Source organism: Tripterygium wilfordii, chromosome 10 (assembly GCF_013401445.1).
Source record: "Tripterygium wilfordii isolate XIE 37 chromosome 10, ASM1340144v1, whole genome shotgun sequence".
Lineage (NCBI taxonomy): Eukaryota > Viridiplantae > Streptophyta > Magnoliopsida > Celastrales > Celastraceae > Tripterygium > Tripterygium wilfordii.
In genome coordinates, this window is record NC_052241.1 from 3,025,811 (window position 1) to 3,048,514 (window position 22,704).

The 22,704-nt window shown below is 37.6% G+C and overlaps 1 protein-coding gene and 1 pseudogene across 1 annotated transcript; one reads left to right on the plus strand and one right to left on the minus strand.

The window, feature by feature from the left end:
* LOC120008122 lies at positions 1-2,899 on the minus strand (annotated as a pseudogene).
* Positions 2,900-20,904: 18,005 nt separating this feature from the next.
* On the plus strand, positions 20,905-22,302 carry LOC120007237. The gene is made up of 3 exons (XM_038857443.1): positions 20,905-21,037; positions 21,146-21,245; positions 21,597-22,302. Exons 1-3 carry the CDS (start codon positions 20,905-20,907, stop codon positions 22,300-22,302), a joined length of 939 nt encoding a protein of 312 aa, XP_038713371.1.
* The last annotated feature ends 402 nt before the right edge of the window (positions 22,303-22,704 follow it).

The window sequence follows — 22,704 nt, forward strand, 5'->3', positions numbered from 1 at the left end:
TCCATGTGTAACGGCCAAAATCTGTCTCAAATTTAATTACACATGTTTTTAATGTCTAAGCGAGTGAAATGGGTTCAATAATAAGCGATCTGACCTGATTCTTGGATGTAACATCTGGGGCTCCATGTGCATCTCCATATTGGTACGTGCATTGTGAAATTCGAGCAAGATTAATAGTTGTTTCTACAAAAATCTTCCCAAAGGGTGAATCATCATCAACTCGGATTTTGTTCAATTTCTTCCATTCTTTGTCAATCAAACCACTTAAGTGTGCTCGTGCAACTTCCTCACAACACCCAGTTTCGTTCATGTAACAAGTTATTGAATTTGCACTTTCGCCCCTCTCTATCTCCGCCTGAATATTTAAACACATAGTTAGTATATTAAATTTATGGATCCTGATATTTTTTGTCACAATTATCCCAAATGTTGAGATGGGCACACACGATTTCACAAGGATCATGTAGAAAATGTGAGACCCACAATTTCATATCAATCATGTATGTCCATCTCAATGTTTGAGATAGTCGCAACAAAACACTGGGATCTTTAGTATTTTCGATTAAATTTAGATGAATGACCAATTGTTCTTTTAAAAAAAATTCAATAATTTAGAAGCTTAGATTGAATGTGGTGAAATATATATCATACGTACCAATGATGTACCCATGTCGTTACAAAGTCGAAAAATCATCGAAGAGGAACGCAAGAGTTGGTGACATTTTTCCAGGCATTCCAGTTCCTGCTTTGAGATTGTTTGACCCAACAAAAAATATGTGAGTAAGTATCAAAACTCCTGATACCGATCGCCATCCATTCTCAAGATATTCCTCAAATGTTGGGATGCATTTACCGTGACTCCACTTGGCTTCTTGCAAAAATGCTTTACACATATCTGCCCACTGAAAAGTGAAAACCCCACAATTTCTTTAATATCTTGAAGGGCCGATATTCAATTAATTGTATATATGTATATATATGTATACGTACAGCTTTTGTTAGGTATGGAATGATGTTTTCTCCTTGTTCTTTAAGGGTGTCATAAGCCATTTCGTTAATAGTATTATACAAAGCTAGGAAGCATAATCTCATGTAGTCTGGAAGATCTGCAACGGCGCCGATGTCCCATCTGCTTACACACACACATATCTATTACAAAAATGTCAAAAAGAAGACAAAAATTATAGTAGTAAAAAAGCCACAAACCTCTCAACAGCATTGGTAAATTTCTCCAACTCATCTAGGGTTCCATAAACGTCGTAGATGTCATCAATAATAGTAATAAAAGAACTAATTTTTGTCAGTCCTTTGCGACATTGCCTAAATTGTGGTTCAAACACTATTCCTACTGACCAAAAGAAGCACTCCATCAATCTGTCTCTAGCGAAGCTTAGCTTGTTCGATAGTCCCAAATTCTTCCACCACCTGTTAATTAACCAGAAATACAATAAATAATGTCACAAATATTGGATTAATATAACTTAATCGAGTAGTTTATAAGTAAATATCCACTGCCTCTCACACATTCAATGTCTTTTTTAGGCTTAAGTAACATAGGCGACGACGTAAGAAGAACAAAATCGCACGAACCTTTGGCCAAGAATGAACAATATTAGTTGGTTGTGTTTGGGTGGATTTTCTAACACCAAGAAATAGTAACCACAAATATTATACATGCAGTGCATATACTTACATTGACATATCTCGAAGATCTCTCTGGAGTACTGATTGTACCAAGTTGAAATCCAGCATTGCAAGCTCAAGTAGCTTTGAGTTTACATAATTTGATTTACCTAAAGCCTCGATAAACCACCATGCTTCGAGCCTTGACGTTCTGCGATGCACCGTAAGTTCCAGAGAGTGATTTACATGTTCTGCAATGCCAGAGTAGTCCTCCATTTTCCTATGAAAGTCCTTGAGATGTTCAGTTGTGAATAACAAGGCCTTGTCTAGTAGGTCTTCTCCTTCCAAGGCAAGATATGCAGCTTCATACAGACTCAACATTCCTTCAACGTCGTCTTGAACACCTCGTTTGAAGTGACCATTATCGTCCACAAAATGCTTGAAAACATCTGTACGTAACAAATAAAAATTACTATTGTAGTCTTACGGATCCCTATATTGCTTGGATCATGTGGGGCCCCATATGGATCATGGGGTCCACGATTTCACATGGATCATGTGCATCCATCTCAATATTTGGGATAGCTGGACAAAAACCACTTAGATACTTAGCATTCTCGATTAAATTAATCAAATGAAAGCTCAAGTATTTGATACAAAAATTGTGTCATAAAACATGTTACCTTGTGAGACTTGATAGCCATGTTGCCTTAGGAGCCTAAATCTGAGAGCAGTGGCATGAAGTGAAGTTTTTTCTTTGGAAGATACACATCTATGGAGAGCTTTCTTTATATCCTTCTCAAAGTGGTACCCCAATCCTAGGCGTTGAATGTCATTAATCAATTCGAGCTTGGTCAAAATCTCTGCACCCTCATCGTTGATCATACCCCTCACTTCCTCCTTCAGCTTCTTAGCTTTTAGTTTCTTACATTCTTCATCCTAAAATGTCAAATTAACCAAACCAATATCAGCAAACTATGTACGTAATTGTATAAATTAATTACAAACTGAACTCAAGAAAAATTTAATGACTACATGGTTAAATTACCATACGATCAACTTTTAGAGACTGCAAAAATTTATGACTCCAAGTGGTTGGCTCGTAATTCACCGACCGTCCTTTGGTGGCTACCAGAGGTGTATGAACTTCTCTTGGTGGAGGAACTCGTTGAGGAATATCACATTTCAGTAGCCGCAGAGGGGTTAAGCTGGCGTTGATCAGATGAAGTGCCATTTGGGTATTGATAAGTTATCACTCGAGTTTCGAAGTTTATGTTTTTTTCTTGCTTCTCCGTGTTGGCTATACAGAATCTTGTGAGCGATGCCTTTATTTATAGTAAACCTTAGGGCACTTGCAATGGTAAAGTGTTATTGGGCCAACAAAGATGTTGTCTTTTGCTGATGTGACTGTATTGTGAAACATGCTTTGCTTATGTGACTGTATTGGGAAAAGTGTTTTGCTGATGTGGATGTATTGATATTTTGTGTTTTGATGTAGTTTTGTTGTGGATAATATGGAGGAATAGAATGTTGTTGGCCTCCACATTGGTGGGAAGAGAAAGTGTATAGAAATTTGTGTTTTGCTGATGTAGCTGTATTGGAAGATGTGTTTTGCTGATGCGATTGTATTATAATACGCGTTTGACTTGACTTTTTGTGTAATAGAAGTCGGACCCTGCATTAATTTTGTTGGGGACATTAGCACTTGCACCATTGCAAGTGCCCTTAGTGTCTATAATTATTATTCGAGAAGCTACGAATTGAGGTTTTTTTTGTGGGGTGTGTTACAAATTGAGATAGTACAACGTTTCAACGTTAGCCATAGAATTGAGACGTACTATAAACGTTTTATTTGTGTCCACTAACCCTTTATCTCCCTGGAACCATCAACGTTGATTTTATACCACCCATGTGGAGGAGGGTCTAGAGACGGCGAGGCCTACCAACCCCATTAGACTGAGAACTAGCAATGCCAATAGGTTGAATGTTGTTCTTGCACTCCAAGAACTCTAGGAGCAACTTTGAGGCAAGGCACACAACCTGTCTTAGCTGCCAAAGAGAGATTGAAAGCAATGGCATTTCTAGAGAACCAACTTTGGTAAAAAGTACAAAACAGCTTAGCCATATCACCTGGGAGAACAATTTCCAGCATGTTATTAATCCAAGAACTAATAGAGAGCACTGGGAGGGATCGAGCCATGCAAGCAGAGGGGCATTGGTTCCGAACTTCATTCAGAGCCACACAATCTCTAAAAAGATGCAAAGAAATTTCATCCTCAAGACCACAAAGATAGCATTGACGGGGGAGATCAATACCTCTTTGAGCCAGATTTGACTTTGTAGAAAGACTATCATGGCATAATCTCCATGCAAAAAATTTAATCTTGTTTGGCATTTCAAATTTCCAAAGGCGAGACCAAGCCAAACCATTTGGGTTGCTGTGCCTAATATGAAGGGGTTCTGTAGCTATCCAGTAAGCTGATTTGAGAGACTTGACCATGGTTATTCTGAGACCAAAATAGGGAGTCAGTCCTAGGCAGCCCAGGCAAGGGAATTTGGGTTGTTCCCTCCACCTCAGCAGAGGTGAAAATCTCACTAATGATGGTACCATTCCACCATTTTGTTGTAGGATCAATACGTTGGCTGACCATCATGTTAGGATTATTTGTACCCATGGATGTTACAGGTTGGCCATTTGGAGAAGTTGGAAGCTACTTATCATGCCAAATCGAGATAGATGCACCGTTTCTTACTCTCCACATCAGACCCTTTTTTAGAATCTCTCGCCCTGCAAGAATGGAAGTCCAAATAAAGGATGGAGAATAACCCCAGCGAGCTTCAAGGAAAGAGGATTAGGGAAAGTATTTGGCTGTTAGAATCCTTCCACATAGAGACTCCGGATTTTGAATAAGTCGCCAACCTTGTTTGGCCAGTAAGGCTAAATTGAAGGCCTTCATATCCCTATGGCCTAAACCCCCAGAAGTTTGGTGATTCCACTTTGTGTTCCATCCAACCCAAGCTATTTTCCTCTCTTCATCTCTTTTACCCCACCAAAACTTGCGCTAACCTATTCAAATCATTACACTGCGCATCAAGAAATTTGTATAGACTCATGGCATAGCATGGAATTGCTTGAACCACAGCCTTGAGTAACACTCCCCTCCCTGCTTGGGATAAGAACTTTTCCTTCCATCCTGAAATCTTCCGCCAAACTCGTTCCTTGATATAGCTAAACATTGCATTTCTAGATCTCATTGCAAGGGTCGGAAGTCCCAGATATTTAGCATCTTCCGTAAAACCAGTCATCTGAAGTTGAGTAAGGAGGAGGTTCTGATTAGAGACAAAGACATTCCTACTGAAATAAACAGACAATTTCTCCAAGTTTATACATTGCCCCGATATTCTTTCATAGGAGGAAAGGATGTTCAGAATTTCAGTAGCTTCCATGGTGTTGGCTTTGCAAAATAATAGACTGTCATCCGCAAACAGGAGATGCAAAATCATTGGAGCACCTCCGCACACAATGATGCCATGGAGAGCTTGGGAGGCCATAGATTGCCGCACGAGATGGGGGAAGCCTTTAGCAAGAGTGGGTCGCCTTGTCGCAAGCCACGAGTTGGTTTGAAATAGCCATGGATTGAACCATTGATAACAACTGAGAAGGAGACCGAAGTGATACATTGCATAATGAGGTCAATCCACTTTTGGGCAAAGCCCATAAATTTCATCATCCCAGCTAAAAAGTGTCATTCAACTCTGTCATAGGCTTTGCTAAGGTCCAATTTCAGTGCCATGTAACCATGCCTCCTAGCCTAAAGATTCTTCATGTAATGCAAACATTCATTCACCACAATGATGTTATCACTACTTTGTCTCCCCGATACGAAGGCACTTTGAGAATCAGATATGCTTTTGGGGAGAATACCTTTCATACGATTGCATAGGCATTTAGATATGATTTTATAGATCACATTACACTGGCTAATCGGTCTGAATTGGGAGACTGAATTAGGGTTATTCACCTTCACCTTGGGTATCAAGGCAATAAGAGTATGACTAATATTGTCACAGAGTCTTCCACCATTTAGATAATCCAGAATTGCCTTGGTTACTGCTTCCCCCACTATATGCCAATATTTTTGAGAGAACAAATTTGGCATGCCATCAGGCCCCGGGGACTTCGTAGCGGCCATCTGAAAGAGAGCAACGCTAACCTCATCAGGGGTGAAAGGATTCAAGAGGCGGCGATTCGTGTCATCTGTCATAGATCGTGGAAAACCATCAAAACAGTTGGGCATAGGCTCAATAGGCCCAGACTTGAACAGGTCAGAAAAATAGGAGATAATCAGACTCTCAATTTGAGGTAAATCAGTGGCCATAGACCCATCAGCTGAACAAAGTCCAGTAATAGAATTTCTTCTTTTGCGTTGGGTGGCTTTTTGATGAAAGAACCGAGTGTTACGATCCCCGGCCTATAGCCACTCCTGTCTAGAGCGTTGTTTCCAGCCCATTTCCTGGCAATGAAGTAGTTCATTTAGAAATTCCTTGACCAGCAGTTAACAGGATAGGAGAGTGATCAGATGTAGTACTAGAAAGATGCTCCATATATCAAACCTCCAAAAAAAAAAAAAAAGATACTTCAGTATTTGTAAAGATTCACGAGCTTTACAAATTAACAAGAATCTATTCTTCATATCTAATGATAGAGAAAAAATCAAACAAATTTTAAAAATTTTTAAAAAAAATTTGCAATGTGTGTCAAACCTCCCAAACTATTGAATTAAAATTGTACGGAACCCTAAATACATGTAGGAAACCAGTTTCAATTCGCAAACCAGCAAAATTGGGATGCACGTGCCTTGTAGACATAAATCTTTTTTCTATTCCTATATAATTAAAATCCAATGCTTTTATTGTATTTCACATAGAAACTCAAAGAGAAAAAAAAATTGAACATAGATAGTGAGACGATAAGACTAGTTCTATTGAATAATATAGAGAATAATTCTAACCAAAATCTGAAAAAGTTAAATTGATATTTACAAGGAACTGAAACTTTTAGATAAGCCGCCTCCTCTCTCTCTCGCATTGTCGCTGGTTCATAGATCTAGTCTACAATCTATGTTCTGTTCAAAAAGGAATACATAAGGTTTCTTTACCACACCGTCGTCTCCTATGGAGATGAAATCTGATTCTTCTCATCCAGTTGTCATGGATTCTTCACAACACTGATTTTGCTAGCATGTTCCAGCGAAACATATTTGGTGCACAGTGATAGGGCTCCTAGATCTGGTGAAGATGGTCTTTCTTGATGAAGGGGAAGTCAAGAATCATGATTCAATCCATGTGCATTGTTTTGCTTTATGTTTTTGTTTAGTCTGTCAGGATGTAGTCCGGGAACAGTGTTATTTTGATACATCTTGGTATTTGTTCTTCTATTTTATAATTCCTCTGTTAGCGTTTGTAAATTCTTAGGCCGTTAATATCGTAGCGTTAGGTGTAACATTTGCTACAATACAACGAAGTGTTGGGTTTAAACCCCTTCTGAAAAATAAAAAACTTTTAAATAATGTTTGAAAATAGTTTTATGAGACTATATTATAATTATAGACTTATAATTGTTAGAATATGATCAATTTTAATTGGATACATTTGTTTCTTCCTTCAATCCATTCCGAGATAACTTTTCGCCCATCGACTGGTCTACTTCTGCTACTGTTGTGACAGGCGTCCCGAGTCCCGACAAGCAAAAGATTTGGTGTAGTATCGTTATCAATATGGTAGTTATGGTGCGAAGTCTTCGATGGAATTAAGAATCGTGTCCTTCCACATAGGAAAGTTAGTTGAAAGGTGTGGAGGAAATTCAATCCGTGCACGGTGCACTAATCGGTAACAACTAAGAGAGACCAAAGATCCGACAAAGGGCCCAAGTAAGATCCGAACAAAGGGCCGCACGTTTAGACTCCGCAATTTCCTATGTTTTGCAATTCAAATAAATATAATGGTGGAGAAAAATTCGGAAAATTTTTAAAAATAAAAATATAGTATAAAAAAATTCAAAAATCTTTTAAGAATACAAAAATAAAAAAGTTGTATGATGTGACACAACTTCCCAAATTATTAAATTCAATTGTAGACTCTACAATCTTATACGAATTTCGAAGCTCTCAGATCTCAAACGACCACGTGTTTTGTGTTTTGAGGGTGATAGTAGGGCTACACATAACCCGTTTCATACCTGACCCAAACCGTGAATCAAACATGTAGTACCCGGTTTTCGTCTGGCCCAAAAAAAATAGAAAAAATAGAAAAATTAAAAAGTACAATAATAATAACAATTCAAAAGCCCGTTCTGGAGCCTGTAAGCTCACAAAAAATTTAAAGCCTGTTTCTTGGACCCACAAGCATGCAAAAAATCCTAAAGCCTATTTTTTGGACCATAAGCCCATAAAAATTCCAACCCAAACCCAATATCACTAAACCATGGAAAATATCTAAAAAATAGGAAAGTTAAATAAATAATAAATAAAACCTTAAAAAAGGAAAGGTGACACCTTTTTTAGGGTTTTGCAAAAAAACATTGGAAAATATCATAATATTAGTTTCTTAGTATTTTTAAGGAGAGAAGAAGTAGGGTTTGTGGGGACATTTTGGTAAAAAGAGAAAGTAGGGTTTTATGTGGTCATTATATAAAGATAAGTGAGAGATTTTTGTAAAAGAAAAAGCCAACAATAGGGGGAAGCAGCCGCACAACAAAAAAAAAAAGAGAACACAAGAGAGCAGCCGGCAGAGGAGGAAAAAAGAAAAAAGAGAGAAGAAAAAGTCGAGATAAGAAGAAGGGTTTTTGAGTGATTGAGAGGTGGAAAAGAAGGAAGGTAGCGACAAAACAATACAAAGAAAAGAGGAAAAAGAGAAAAGGGGTTTCATCTTCTCCATTTCCATTTCTTTGAGAAGGTAATGACTCAAATACCTCAATTCAAATCTGGTTTCATTTTTATGTGATTGTCTGGACTCGTTGCTAATATGTCATTGTTATTGCTCAAACCCTTTGTTCATAAATCTTGTTCATGATGTGGGTTTTTGTTTTGTTCGATGTTGCTAATGATTGATTGAGGTTATTCCCTGTTTTTACCTTGCTAGTTGTAGTTAATTTGCTGGTTTTGTGCCGGATTTGGTCTTGTAATTATCAAGTTCTATATAGAATGATAATCGGTAGTACTAGCACTGGATTTGGACTTGGTTTTGCAATACTGGATCTGGATTTGACTTGTTCATAATCAGTCAATATGGTATGCTAATATACTTAGTCTATATGTTGTTTTTTTTATGTTCGGTTTGAGTATATTTGATATTTAATGTTTTGTATATATGTTTTGTTTTGTTCAATCCCTGGCAACATTAGGAATCTGCTGTATAGTTTTTTTTTTGGTTCAGAATATTTATGTTTATATGTGCAGTATGCGTGTATATATATATGGGATGTGTATATATATATGATATGTGCAGCGTGCGTGCATATATATGTATGGTCGGTATATGTACATATATGTGGTGTGGGTGTATCTATATACAGTGTGTGTGTATATTGTATATGTGTTTGTATATGAATATATATCATTTTGCATATTTGTATAGGTGGTTATATATCTATAATATATATGGGCCTAATTTGATTTGAGTTTCTATGATATTTGAGCACCATTTTAATCCCCCATTATTTTTTGTGTTTGATGTTAGGTTTGGACCGAGTGGACTACTTGGGCCGAAGGGAATACTTAGAGGATTTGGGCTGGATTGGAGCAATGGGCCTCGCGGACAATATTGGGTTTTTGTACATTTGTATAAATTTCTTTTTTTAATTTTATTATTTGTCATGTATTCTTGTAAAATGTAAGTCTTGCAATAGTGTAGCAAAAATAGTGGATGTAAAAATAGAAAATGCATACATGATATTCTAGGATGCTGGAAGCATATAGAAATTAGGAATTGATTTTGTGAATAATGATTGCATTAGAATGCATGCTTAGGACTTTGATTTCTCACACTATGCCATGATGCTTAGATATATGCTAGGATTGTTTGAATGCCATGAAAATAAATGCAACACGTTAGTCATTAGAATTAATCCAAGCCGTCTCACTTTAATAAACTCACCAAGATTAACTTATGGAACCTTTATGTTTTGTTTAAATACCAAGGAGCCTTCAAGATATTGGGGTTCCATTGGCATTCATCCAAAACATTTGGATTTCATGGACCCGGAAAGCAAATATGTTTTTAGGGATTAGGAGAATTTATTTAAGGACCCAAAGGGGGGTTTAAAGATATTTGGCCCGTCCGATGAGCCTTAAATGAATTCTTTCTTTTCTCATGAAGAACATAATTGCGAGTAAGACTTGAATTGAATCTTTTTCATTGATTGTGGGCCTTTTTGGTGCATCAACCAAGTTCCCAAAAATCTCTTCTCCAAAACCCATTCCAATACTCATTCCAATGTTCCTATCCAAATAGCCTCTTTTCCAAATCATCAAAAACATCAAAACCCACTCCGATATGGATTTTTTCATCCAAGACCAAGTTAAATATCTCTGGCCAAACCGGGAATGGCCATAGTGATCCCGTGCACCTCTTTTTATCAAAAGCCACTTCAAGTGGAGTCTTTTATTTAACATTTTTGGCCAAGCCGGGAATGGCCATAGTGATCCCGTGCACCCTTTTTTTTTATCAAAGACCACTTCAAGTGGAGTTTTTTTTAAATATTTTTGGCCAAGCCGGGAATGGCCATAGTGATCCCGTGCACTCTTTTTCCTTCTTTTTTATCAAAACCCATAAAAATAAGAGTTTTAAAGTCAAATCTTGGTCTAACATTAATGGAACATTTCCACCCATTTGATAATATATGATTTTCCGGGCATATGAAAAACTCATTAAAACATTTGGGACATACAATCATTCCTCAAAACAAAGTAGAGCCAAATAGGAAAACATTTTTGAAGGTAACCGTTTTCGGGAGTTATGGGGTGCCTAACACCTTCCCCATGCTCAATAGACCTCCTTACCCACTTTTCTCGTAGACCAAAATGGATGTCCAATTGCATCCTAAAAATCAATTGGTGGTGACGTCATTGTTTTTCAAGTCGGTTGCTTCAGCTGGCGACTTCACTGGGGATCATGGTTGTTACACCAAAGGGGTCGGGCCTTGTTGTCTTGGTGTTTTCCTATTTGGTTGATCAGTTTATTTTGTTGTATAATAGTCTTTCAACATTTTGAGGAATCTAATGTGTTTGTTCATGATTGTAGATAAAATAACAGGTTTTTGGTTTCATAAAATTTGAGTGTTTGTTAAAGATACGGTATGTTCCCCCGCACACACATCACTATTCACATGCATATAAATGGCCCATAAAAATCGGGTCCTACTAGTGATTAGTGAGGGTTGATCTTTGCTTTTGATGGATTTTGTCCTCACGTAAGCAAGGAAAAACATCCTCCTGGATTGACGTCCCTTTAAGATATTGGGGGATGGGTTCCACTTCCAGATATGGGGTGTGAACTAACCTGATCCAGTGGCCTCTCGCGTAGCCGCGTTATAGTTAGACATGCCACCCATATGCACATTAGATAACCCTTAGATCTGGTTCGAGACCTTCAGAAGTTTGTAGGAACCTGATTTTTTTAGGAACAATGGGGAACTCTCCTATCCTTGACTCTATTTATTTCTTTTATTTTTATTCTTCATTTACATTTATATACATTCATCAAAACACACATGTACATCTTTTATACACTTGCCATGAATATGTTAGCCTAGGTTATGATCTTACATGCTTGTTAATTATCCATATATGTTCATATATACTTGTTAAATCATCCATACATGTCCATATATACTTGTACATTTGTTAATCATCCATACATGTTCATATATACTTGTACACTTGCCAATTATCTCTACATATCCATACATACTTGCACATTTGTTGATCATCCATACATGTTCATATATACTTGTTAATTACCCATACATGTCCATATATACTTGCATAATTGTTAATTACCCGTACATGTTCATACGTATCTCATACTCTTCACATAGGTATAGTCATTGGAATTTGGTTTGGTAAAATTTTCAAGACATCTTTTAATTGAAATAGGATTTGCACAAATAATAGCCACATACATGCACATTTCTAAAATAAATGAGAACTAATGTCGTTTTTATAATGCACAGAAAATCATAAATAATCATTGCACCCAAGAAGCACCATCGTCACCCCTATCAGACTTGTTTTATGATAGTTTTGTGTATGGAGGGATGTAGAATAAGATAAGTTTGACCGATACTGGGGCAGTTTTTGGAAAATTGCCATTTGAAAATTCGATTGATGTAACTGGGGCAATGTTGGTAAACATATGTGATCAGTTTGGAGAGTTTCAAGTTGCTATGGTGGAAGAGGAAGAGAGTTCAACTGCTAGACCTTGCTTTGTCATCTCGCGTCCTTCAAATTTCAAACTTGGCAACTGGACCAGTCTGGAGATCCCAATATCTCTCAAGAATCTGCAAGAGTAATCCCGAGTGCACTACCATCGTGGGCCCAGCTCACGGCCTTCGTTTGGGTCTTTTGTAATGAGCATGCTTTACTTTGCTTTCAATAAATTTTATAGTATGGCGATTGCATGTTCTATCTTTGTACATATTTCTTTTTTCCATGAAATGATAATCTTTTGATAGTTATCCATATTCATGTTTCTTCTCTATTCTCAAAGCCATTTTTATTCACTTCTTCAACAAGATTGAAAATGATGATAACGAAGATGACGAACTTAATGAACCAGATTTTGATGCACATATTAGCAATGTTGAATCTGAATATGAAATAGAGGAAGAAGTTGAGATTTTACCAAAAATGCTAAGACAAGTCAATCAGGAAGAGAAACTAATAAAGCCGCACCAAGAGATAACTGAAGTTGTTAATTTGGGAACTGAAACGGAGAAAAAAGAGGTTAAGGTAAGAGCTGCCTTTGAAGGAGAGAATAAGAAGAAATTGATAGATTTATTGCATAGTTACCAGGATGTCTTTGCATGGTCTTATCAGGACATGCCCGGTCTTGATACAAGTATTGTTGTGCACAAGTTGCCATTGATTCCAGAATGTACCCCAGTGAAACAAAAGTTGAGGAGATTAAAGGCAGATATGCTTTTGAAAATAAGAGATGAAGTGAAGAAGCAGTTTGACACTGGTTTTTTTAGATGTGGCTAGATACCCTGAATGGGTGGCAAATATTGTACCTGTTCCCAAGAAGGATGGTAAGGTTCGGATGTGTGTCGATTATAGAGATCTCAATCGTGCAAGCCCGAAGGATAATTTTCCTCTTCCCCATATCGATGTTTTGGTGGATAATACTGCTAGACATTCAACTTTCTCTTTCATGGATGGATTTTCGGGTTACAATCAGATCAAGATGGCACCAGAGGATCGTGAGAAAATGACTTTTATTACCCTCTGGGGAACCTTTTGCTATAAAGTCATGTCGTTTGGTCTGAAGAATGCCGGTGCTACTTATCAACGAGCTATGGTCACTTTGTTTCATGACATGATGCATAGAGAAGTTGAAGTATATGTCGATGATATGATAGCAAAATCCAAAGAAGGTGAAGATCATATTGTGAATCTCCAGAAGTTGTTTGATCGATTAAGGAGGCATCAATTGAAATTGAATCCAGCTAAGTGCACATTTGGGGCAACCTCATGGAAGTTGTTAGGTTTTATTGTAAGCAGGAAAGGAATTGAGGTAGATCCTGATAAAGTGAAGGCGATCTTGGAGATGCCACCCCCTCGGACAGAAAAGGAAGTTAGGGGTTTCTTGGGAAGATTGAATTACATTGCCAGATGCACTTCACAGTTGACAGCTACTTGTGAACATATCTTTAAATTGTTGCGTAAGAGTAACTCTACTGAGTGGAACGAAGATTGTCAGATTGCATTCGAAAAGATCAAGCAATACTTGAAAAGTCCTCCAGTGTTTATGCCTCCTGTGGCTGGCAAACCGCTTATTCTCTATTTGACTGTCTCAAATAGTTCGATGGGATGTGTGCTTGGACAACATGATTCATCGGGAAGGATAGAGCATGTCATTTATTACTTAAGCAAGAAGTTTACTAGTTGTAAAGCAAATTATTCGATGTTGGAGAAGACTTGTTGCTCTTTGGTCTGGGCTGCACATCGACTTAGACAGTACATGCTTTATCATACTACATGGTTGATTTCTAGGATGGATCCTATCAAGTACATTTTTTAGAAACCTTCTCTTTCAGGGAGGATAGCTAAATGGCAGATATTGTTATCAGAATATGATATTTTGTATGTCACATAGAAGGCAATCAAAGGGAGTGCAATAGCAGATTATTTGGCAGATGGAGCAATTGATGATACTCAGCCAATGGATATGAAATTTCCAGATATTGATGTCATGACTGTGTCGATAGAAGGGGGAATCAGAAGGATTTGGCAAAATGGACTATGTTGTTCGATGGTACTTCTAATATCGTAGGATGCGGAGTCGGTGCAGCGTTGATATCACCTGAAGAGAATGTTATACCGTTTACAGCTAAGTTGTATTTCGAATGTACTAACAATGTGGCTGAGTATGAAGCATGTACGATGGGAATTCAAGCTGCTATTGATATGGGGATTAAGAGGCTACAGATTTATGGTGACTCACAGTTGGTGATTAGGCGATTGAATGATGAGTGGGAAACTAAAGATGACAAGCTCATTCCATATTACCAACATATCAAAAAGTTAGTCAAGTTTTTTGATTGGGTTGAGTTTGATCATATCCCCAGAGAGGAGAATCAAATAGCGGATGCTTTGGCAACTTTGGCGGCAATGTTTGATGTAGACCCAAAAGGGGAAGTGCAGGTGATTAAAATCGAGAGACGAGAAGTTCGAGGTTACAGTTCAAATTTGGAGGGAGAGCCTGATGGTAAACCGTGGTATCATGATATTCAACAGTACATTGAAAAGAAAGCATATCCATCAGGGGCATCCGAGAATGATAAGCGTACCATCAGGAGACTGGCAGAATCTTTCTTCTTGAGTGGAAATGTTCTTTATAAAAGGAATGATGGAATAGTTTTCTTACGTTGTATTGATGTTGCTGAGGCTAAACAAATAATGGAGGAAATTCATGAAGGAATATGTGAGACTCATTCCAGTGGATATGCAATGGCACGGAAGATTATTCGTGCAGGGTGTTATTGGTTAACCATGGAGAGAGACTGTATAAGTTATGCAAACAGATGCCACAAGTGTCAGATTTATGCAGACAGAACACATGTTCCAGTCAATCCATTGCATGTGTTGACATCACCATGGCCTTTTTCGATGTGGGGATTAGATGTCATTGGTTCAATTGAGCCGAATGCTTCTAATGGGCATCGTTTCATTTTGGTTGCTATTGATTATTTTACCAAATGGATGGAGGCTGCTTCGTATTCTAATGTGACGAGTAACGTGGTTGTTCGGTTTTTGAGAAAAGAAATTGTTTGTCGATATGGAGTCCCGGAAAGAATTATTACTGACAATGACACGAATTTCAATAGCAAAATGATGAAGGATTTTTGTGACCAGTTCAAAATTTATCACCATAATTCGACTCCTTACCGTCCGAAGATGAATGGGGCTGTCGAAGCGGCGAATAAGAATATCAAGAAGATCATTGGGAAGATGACAGAGAATTACAAAGATTGGCATGAGAAGATTCCTTTTGCTCTATATGGTTATTGGACATCAATACGGACATCTACCGGGGAGACGCCTTTCTCCTTGGTGTATGGTATGGAAGCGGTTTTGCCTATCGAAGTGGAGATTCCATCCCTTCGAGTAGTTCTGGAGGCGGGTTTGGAAGAATCAGAATGGACTCGAATGCGTTATGAGCAGTTGAATTTGATTGAAGAACGAAGACTAAGAGCAATTTGTAAAGGGCAATTGTATCAAAGAAGATTGATGAAAGCACATAATAAGAAAGTTCGACCTCGCAGTTTAAGGGAAGGAGATTTAGTGTTGAAGATGATCTTGCCGCCTCAAAAGGATCACCGAGGGAAGTGGACACCGAACTATGAGGGACCATATGTGGTGAAGAAAGCCTTTGAAGGAGGGGCATTAATTTTGACAAGAATGGATGGAGAAGAATTGCCTAATTCGGTGAATGCAGATGCCATCAAAAAGTATTACCCATAGCAAAAAAAAAAACTCGCTAGAGTGAAAACCCGAAAGGGCGGTCTAGGCAAAAATTAGAGTTTCAAAAAATAAAAAAACAAAAAAAAAACTCGCTAAATTGAAAACCCGAAAGGGCGGTCTAGGCAAAAATTAGAGCAATAAAAATCCCGCTGGAGTGAAAACCCCTCGTGGGCGCTTCAGGCAAAAATTAAGGAAAATAGAAAAGTCTCTACTAAAGTGAAAACCCTTCCTGGGAGCTTCAAGTAACATTGAGATCAGAAAATGCATGGAGAAAGCAATTACGGGGAACTGACAGAGGCCATTAAGAGGATTTGAGAAGAATATGGGACAATACAGTGAATGACAGATAGTAAGGCTGTACACGGGTGAATTGGTTATTTTCAGGGGTATGCATGATGAGTCTATGAAGGAGAAGCTTCATATGGAAGTAGTCAGATTCAATAATTACAAAATGGGGGCACACAAAACTGGGGCAGTTTTGTGCGGAATCAAAGTTACCTCATTTTATATCCTGTAAAGATTTACGCTATTTCCTTTATTTTTAACCCTCTTGAATCATATATATACTCGATCAGTATCTCCTGCTATCTATTTATTCTAAATAAAACTCTCTGAGGTTATTCAGTTCATTTTCGAATTCCTTATTCATTGCTTGTGTTCTTCACGATTTTTATTGCTTATATATCTTGCCTTCAGAAATCTCGTGTAGTACAAGCATTGCCATACTATTGAATTTATTTGGAAGTTAAATAAGGTAATAAAAGAATTATGACAAGTGCATTAGGACATTGTTCTTAGCAGGAACCTGTGAGATTTTGGTGTTCTTGACTGTAAAGGAGCTAGAAGAAATTAAATGGCACTAAAAGGCATGGTGGAGCCGAAGAGCGTGTGGTGTTCTTAACTCTAAGAGAGCTAAAAGAAATTAATTGGCGTTAAAAGGCATAGTGGGGCCAGAGAGATTTTGGAGCTAGAGAGATTGCGTTCGGCGTTAAAGGCATGTCGGATTTGATGGAAATCAGATGTAAATAGTAAATTGATGGAAAGATTGGACAAAAAGAGAATGAAAGATACAAGAATAAGCCTAACATGGTAGATTGAAGATAGGATGGAATCAAAAGATGCAGTTTTCTCATGATGGATGATTGTAGGATGAAAGGGTGGAAATCAGATGTGAACAGTAAATCGATGGAAAGACCAGACAAGACAAAACAATAATGAAAGATACAAGAATAAGTGTAACATGGTAGATTCAAGATGGGATGGAGGCAAAAGATGCAGTCTTCTCATGATGGATGATTGCAGGATGATAGGGGTGATGGTGCTTACGACAATTAACCAAAATCAAATTTTCAAAATAAGAAAAATAAAAGAAAATACAATTTTCTTTATGCATTCATACACTCATGGATACTTTCTTGCATAAATTCAAACAAACAGTTCTGGCCAAGCTGGGAATGGCTGTAGTGATCCCATGCATTTCTTTTCATTTGGCCAAGCCGGGAATGGCCTTGTGACCCCGTGCCCTTTATTTTTCTGCACAAATATTTGGCCAAGCCGGGAATGGCCTTGTGATCCCGTGCCCTTTATTTTCTTGCACAAACAGTTGGTCAAGCCGGGAATGGCCACAGTGATCCCGCGCATTTCAGTTCCCGTTTGAAACCCGGTTGACTACACCTTTGTTTGTCTTTTATGAAATAAAAGACATACAAAGGTGGGCAGCTGTAGTACCCGGTTTTTGTCCGGCCCAAAAAAAATAGAAAAATTAGAAAAATTAAAAAATACAATAATAATAATAATTCAAAAGCCCGTTCTGGAGCCCGTAAACTCACAAAAAATTCAAAGCCTGTTTCTTGGACCCACAAGCATGCAAAAAATCCTAAAGCCTATTTCTTGGACCATAAGCCCATAAAAATTCCAACCCAAACCCAATATAACAAAACCCTAGAAAATATCTAAAAAATAGGAAAATTAAATAAATAATAAATAAAACCTTAAAAAAGGAAAGGTGACACCTTTTTAGGGTTTTGCAAAAAAACATTGGAAAATATCAAAATATTAGTTTCTTAGTATTTTTAAGGAGAGAAGAAGTAGGGTTTGTGGGAACATTTTGGTAAAAAGAGAAAGTAGGGTTTTATGTGGTCATTATATAAAGATAAGTGAGAGATTTTTGTAAAAGAAAAAGCCAACAATAGGGGGAAGCAGCCGCACAACAAAATAAAAAAGAGAACACAAGAGAGCAGCCGGCAGAGGAGGAAAAAAGAGAGAAGAAAAAGTCGAGATAAGAAGAAGGGTTTTTGAGTGATTGAGAGGTGGAAAAGAAGGAAGGTAGCGACAAAACAATACAAAGAAAAGAGGAAAAAGAGAAAAGGGGTTTCATCTTCTCCATTTCCATTTCTTTGAGAAGGTAATGACTCAAATACCTCAATTCAAATCTGGTTTCATTTTTATGTGATTGTCTGGACTCGTTGCTAATATGTCATTGTTATTGCTCAAACCCTTTGTTCATAAATCTTGTTCATGATGTGGGTTTTTGTTTTGTTCGATGTTGCTAATGATTGATTGAGGTTATTCCCTGTTTTTACCTTGCTAGTTGTAGTTAATTTGCTGGGTTTGTGCTGGATTTGGTCTTGTAATTATCAAGTTCTATATAGAATGATAATCGGTAGTACTAGTATTGGATTTGGACTTGGCTTTGCAATACTGGATCTGGATTTGACTTGTTCATAATCAGTCAATATGGTATGCTAATATACTTAGTGTATATGTTGTTTTTTTTATGTTCGGTTTGAGTATATTTGATATTTGATGTTTTGTATATATGTTTTGTTTTGTTCAATCCCTGACAACATTAGGAATCTGCTGTATAGTTTTTTTTTGGTTCAGAATATTTATGTTTATATGTGCAGTATGCGTGTATATATATATGGGATGTGCATATATATATGATATGTGCACTGTGCGTGCATATATATATGTATGGTGGGTATATGTACATATATGTGGTGTGCGTGTATCTATATACAGTGTGTGTGTGTATATTGTATATGTGTTTGTATATGAATATATACCATTTTGCATATTTGTATAGGTGGTTATATATCTATAATATATATGGGCCTAATTTGATTTGAGTTTCTATGATATTTGAGCACCATTTTAATCCCCCCATTATTTTTTGTGTTTGATGTTGGGTTTGGACCGAGTGGACTACTTGGGCCGAAGGGAATACTTAGAGGATTTGGGCTGAATTGGAGCAATGGGCCTCGCGGACAATATTGGGTTTTTGTACATTTGTATAAATTTCATTTTTTAATTTTATTATTTGTCATGTATTCTTGTAAAATGTAAGTCTTGTAATAGTGTAGCAAAAATAATGGATGTAAAAATAGAAAATGCATACATGATATTCTAGGATGCTAGAAGCATATAGAAATTAGGAATTGATTTTATGAATAATGATTGCATTAGAATGCATGCTTAGGACTTTGATTTCTCACACTATGCCATGATGCTTAGATATTTGCTAGGATTGTTTGAATGCCATGAAAATAAATGCAACACGTTAGTCATTAGAATTAATCCAAGCCGTCTCACTTTAATAAACACACCAAGATTAACTAATGGAACCTTTATGTTTTGTTTAAATACCAAGGAGCCTTCAAGATATTGGGGTTCCATTGGCATTCATCCAAAACATTTGGATTTCATGGACCCGGAAAGCAAATATGTTTTTAGGGATTAGGAGAATTTATTTAAGGACCCAAAAGGGGTTTAAAGATATTTGGCCTGTCCGATGGGCCTTAAATGGATTCTTTCTTTTCTCGTGAAGAACATAATTGTGAGTAAGGCTTGAATTGAATCTTTTTCATTGATTGTGGGCCTTTTTGGTGCATCAACCAAGTTCCCAAAAATCTCTTCTCCAAAACCCATTCCAATACTCATTCCAATGTTCCTATCCAAATAGCCTCTTTTCCAAATCATCAAAAACATCAAAACCCACTCCGATATGGATTTTTTTCATCCAAGACCAAGTTAAATATTTCTGGCCAAGCCTGGAATGGCCATAGTGATCCCGTGCACCCTTTTTTTTATCAAAGACCACTTCAAGTGGAGTTTTTTTAAAATATTTTTGGCCAAATCGGGAATGACCATAGTGATCCCGTGCACTCTTTTTCCTTCTTTTTTATCAAAACCCATAAAAATAAGAGTTTTAAAGTCAAATCTTGGTCTAACATTAATGGAACATTTCCACCCATTTGATAATACATGATTTTTCGGGCATATAGAAAACTCATTAAAACATTTGGGACATACAATCATTCCTTAAAACAAAGTAAAGCCAAATAGGAAAACTTTTTGATGGTAACCGTTTTCGGGAGTTGTGGGGTGCCTAACACCTTCCCCATGCTCAATAGACCTTCTTATCCACTTTTCTCGTAGACCAAAATAGATGTCCAATTGCATCCTAAAAATCAATTGGTGGCGACTTCATTGTTTTTCAAGCCTGTTGTTTCAAAACCCTATTCGTCCTAAACCCGACCCTAACCCGCAAATCAGATTATAGATATAGGTTGAAATAGCTGATCCATTTATATAACGGATCGGATATAAATTTAAGCGAACCCGACCCATTTGAACCCAATCCGACCTTACTTAAACAAAACAACGTCGTTTTATATGAAATACACATACACAACACATAAACATCGACGTTTCACAATCCACCCCTTCAATAACCCTAACAATCTCTCTCTCTTAGACTCACAACTCTACCAACCCCACCACCGTGTATCACTCTCACAGTCTCACAATCTCACCTATCGCCTTCGTCTCTAACCCAAACCTGTAGCTTGTAAATCACCACAGGACAAGACGATAAGAGCATCCCCAATGGGATGATTTTGAAGTACTTGAGATGTTACTTTCTTGATAAGTTAAGTGTTAGATGTTCACAATGGGTATAATGGAGTGTATTTCAAATACTTGAAATGCTACTTTTTTGATAAATATAGCGCTATATGCATACAATGGGTGAAAAATGACACTTGAAAATTTAGCTGTGGAAGTATCACAACTCACATCGATAACCCAAATTACGTTTCCCTCCTTCATTGCTTGGATTTTTGGTAGCTGGTTAGTGGTTGGCGATTCTTTAATTGTGGAGGTTGGTGGTTTGCTACTTTTTAAGCTTTCAATGTCAATGTACTGTCTTTTGGTGTGGAGTGGACTTGGATTATGTGTTTTTTTTAAGTGTAGCCGTGTAGGTTGATGTTGGGCAGTTGGTTTCTGGGTTTTTGTTTTTGCCTCTGAAGCTGGAGCTGGATTTCTTGTTTTCCTCCACTATTTTGGCTACTGCTGCTGCCCACAGTCTCTCCTTTGGTGTGCAATTTTTTTTTCTTGTCAATAAAATTCACTCTTGTCCAATCCGACCACAACCCTTATATGCCCGACCCCAATCCATATGAAACTGATCCGACCCAATCCATCATAACCAACGGTCAGTTAAGGGTTGGGGTCAATGTAATCCGAACTAGTATGGGTCGGATGAGGTATTGGTCGAAAACCGACCCAATCCGACCCGTGTGCAGCCCTAGGTGATAGTTTTCCGAAACGTTTTGCTCAATATTGATCCATGCACGGATTCTCGTGAAACATCTTTAAAATATACTTCACGTTATACTACGACTTTTTGGTCTTGTCAATTCTATTTCCATTCAATTTTGCATTCAGTCAAATAATGTTTGTTGCATATGGCTATAACTTAAAAGACAGTGGATTAGAAAGTCTGTGCAACGTGAGCTATAAACTGGTCGCAAAAGTTTTAGCGAATACGCTAAAATCTATTCTCCCTTCTATCATCTCGGACAACCAAAGCGCCTTTGTTCCCGGTAGGCAGATCTTTGACAACATTATGGTGGCTCAAGAGACTATGCATTTTCTAAAGAATAGGAAAAAAGGGAGGGAAGGGTTTATGGCCTTACAGCTTGACATGATGAAGGCCTATGATCGGGTTGAGTGGAAGGGATGTAGGAATATTCAGAATATCCTTCAGCGCTATAAGAAGGCTTCTGGTCAGAAAGTGAATTTACAAAAGTCTTCCTTATTTTTCAATGCTAATACTCCAACAGCTATAAGGAGACAGATCCAAACTTTTTTGGGTATTTCGTTGGTCATGGGAGTGGATAAGTATTTAGGTGTTCCTATTATGTGTGGGAGATCAAAGGGGGGCTTTTTTGACGATATCATGGATAGAGTCCAGAAGAAATTAAACAGTTGGGGTAGCAAGTGCTTATCCAGGGCCGGTAAGGAAGTGTTGATTAAAGCGGCAATTCAGTCAATTCCAACCTATATAATGAGTCGTTCAAGGCTGCCTCAGTCTCTTTGTCATCGTATTTCTTCAATGATTAGAAGGTTTTGGTGGGATAATGGAGACTAGAATTCTATTCATTGGGTGAGTTGGAGGCGCATGTGTGAGTCAAAGGCAGGTGGGGGCCTGGGGTTTCGGGATCTCAACAATTTCAGCCTAGCTCTTTTGGCTAAACAAGGGTGGAGGCTATGTTAGAATGGCAATAGTCTTACGGCCCGGGTTTTGGGAGGAAAGAACTTTCATCAGGGGTCCTTTTGGACAGCTTTCGGTTGGGTGAGTTATAAATTGAAGTTTTATCAAAAAAAAGACAGTGGATTAGACATATTTGGATCAGGGGTGAAGTCATGACATTATATTAGGTAGGCTGGAAGTGGATGAAGAATTTTATGTTATGATGTGCAAAGCTAAGTAAGATGCAAGAGACAATATTCTTAGAATTTTATTTTTGGCTTATCTATTAATTTAACCTTT

What these genes read in the sequence shown, in the direction of transcription:
- LOC120007237 (XM_038857443.1), top strand. Translation starts at nt 20,905, where the DNA reads ATGACACTTGAAAATTTAGCTGTGGAAGTATCACAACTCACATCGATA. An exon ending in TTTAATTGTGGAGGTTGGTG is followed by an intron (nt 21,038 to 21,145) that starts GTTTGCTACTTT and finishes GATGTTGGGCAG; the next exon opens with TTGGTTTCTGGGTTTTTGTT. An exon ending in TGCCCACAGTCTCTCCTTTG is followed by an intron (nt 21,246 to 21,596) that starts GTGTGCAATTTT and finishes TTTTGCATTCAG; the next exon opens with TCAAATAATGTTTGTTGCAT.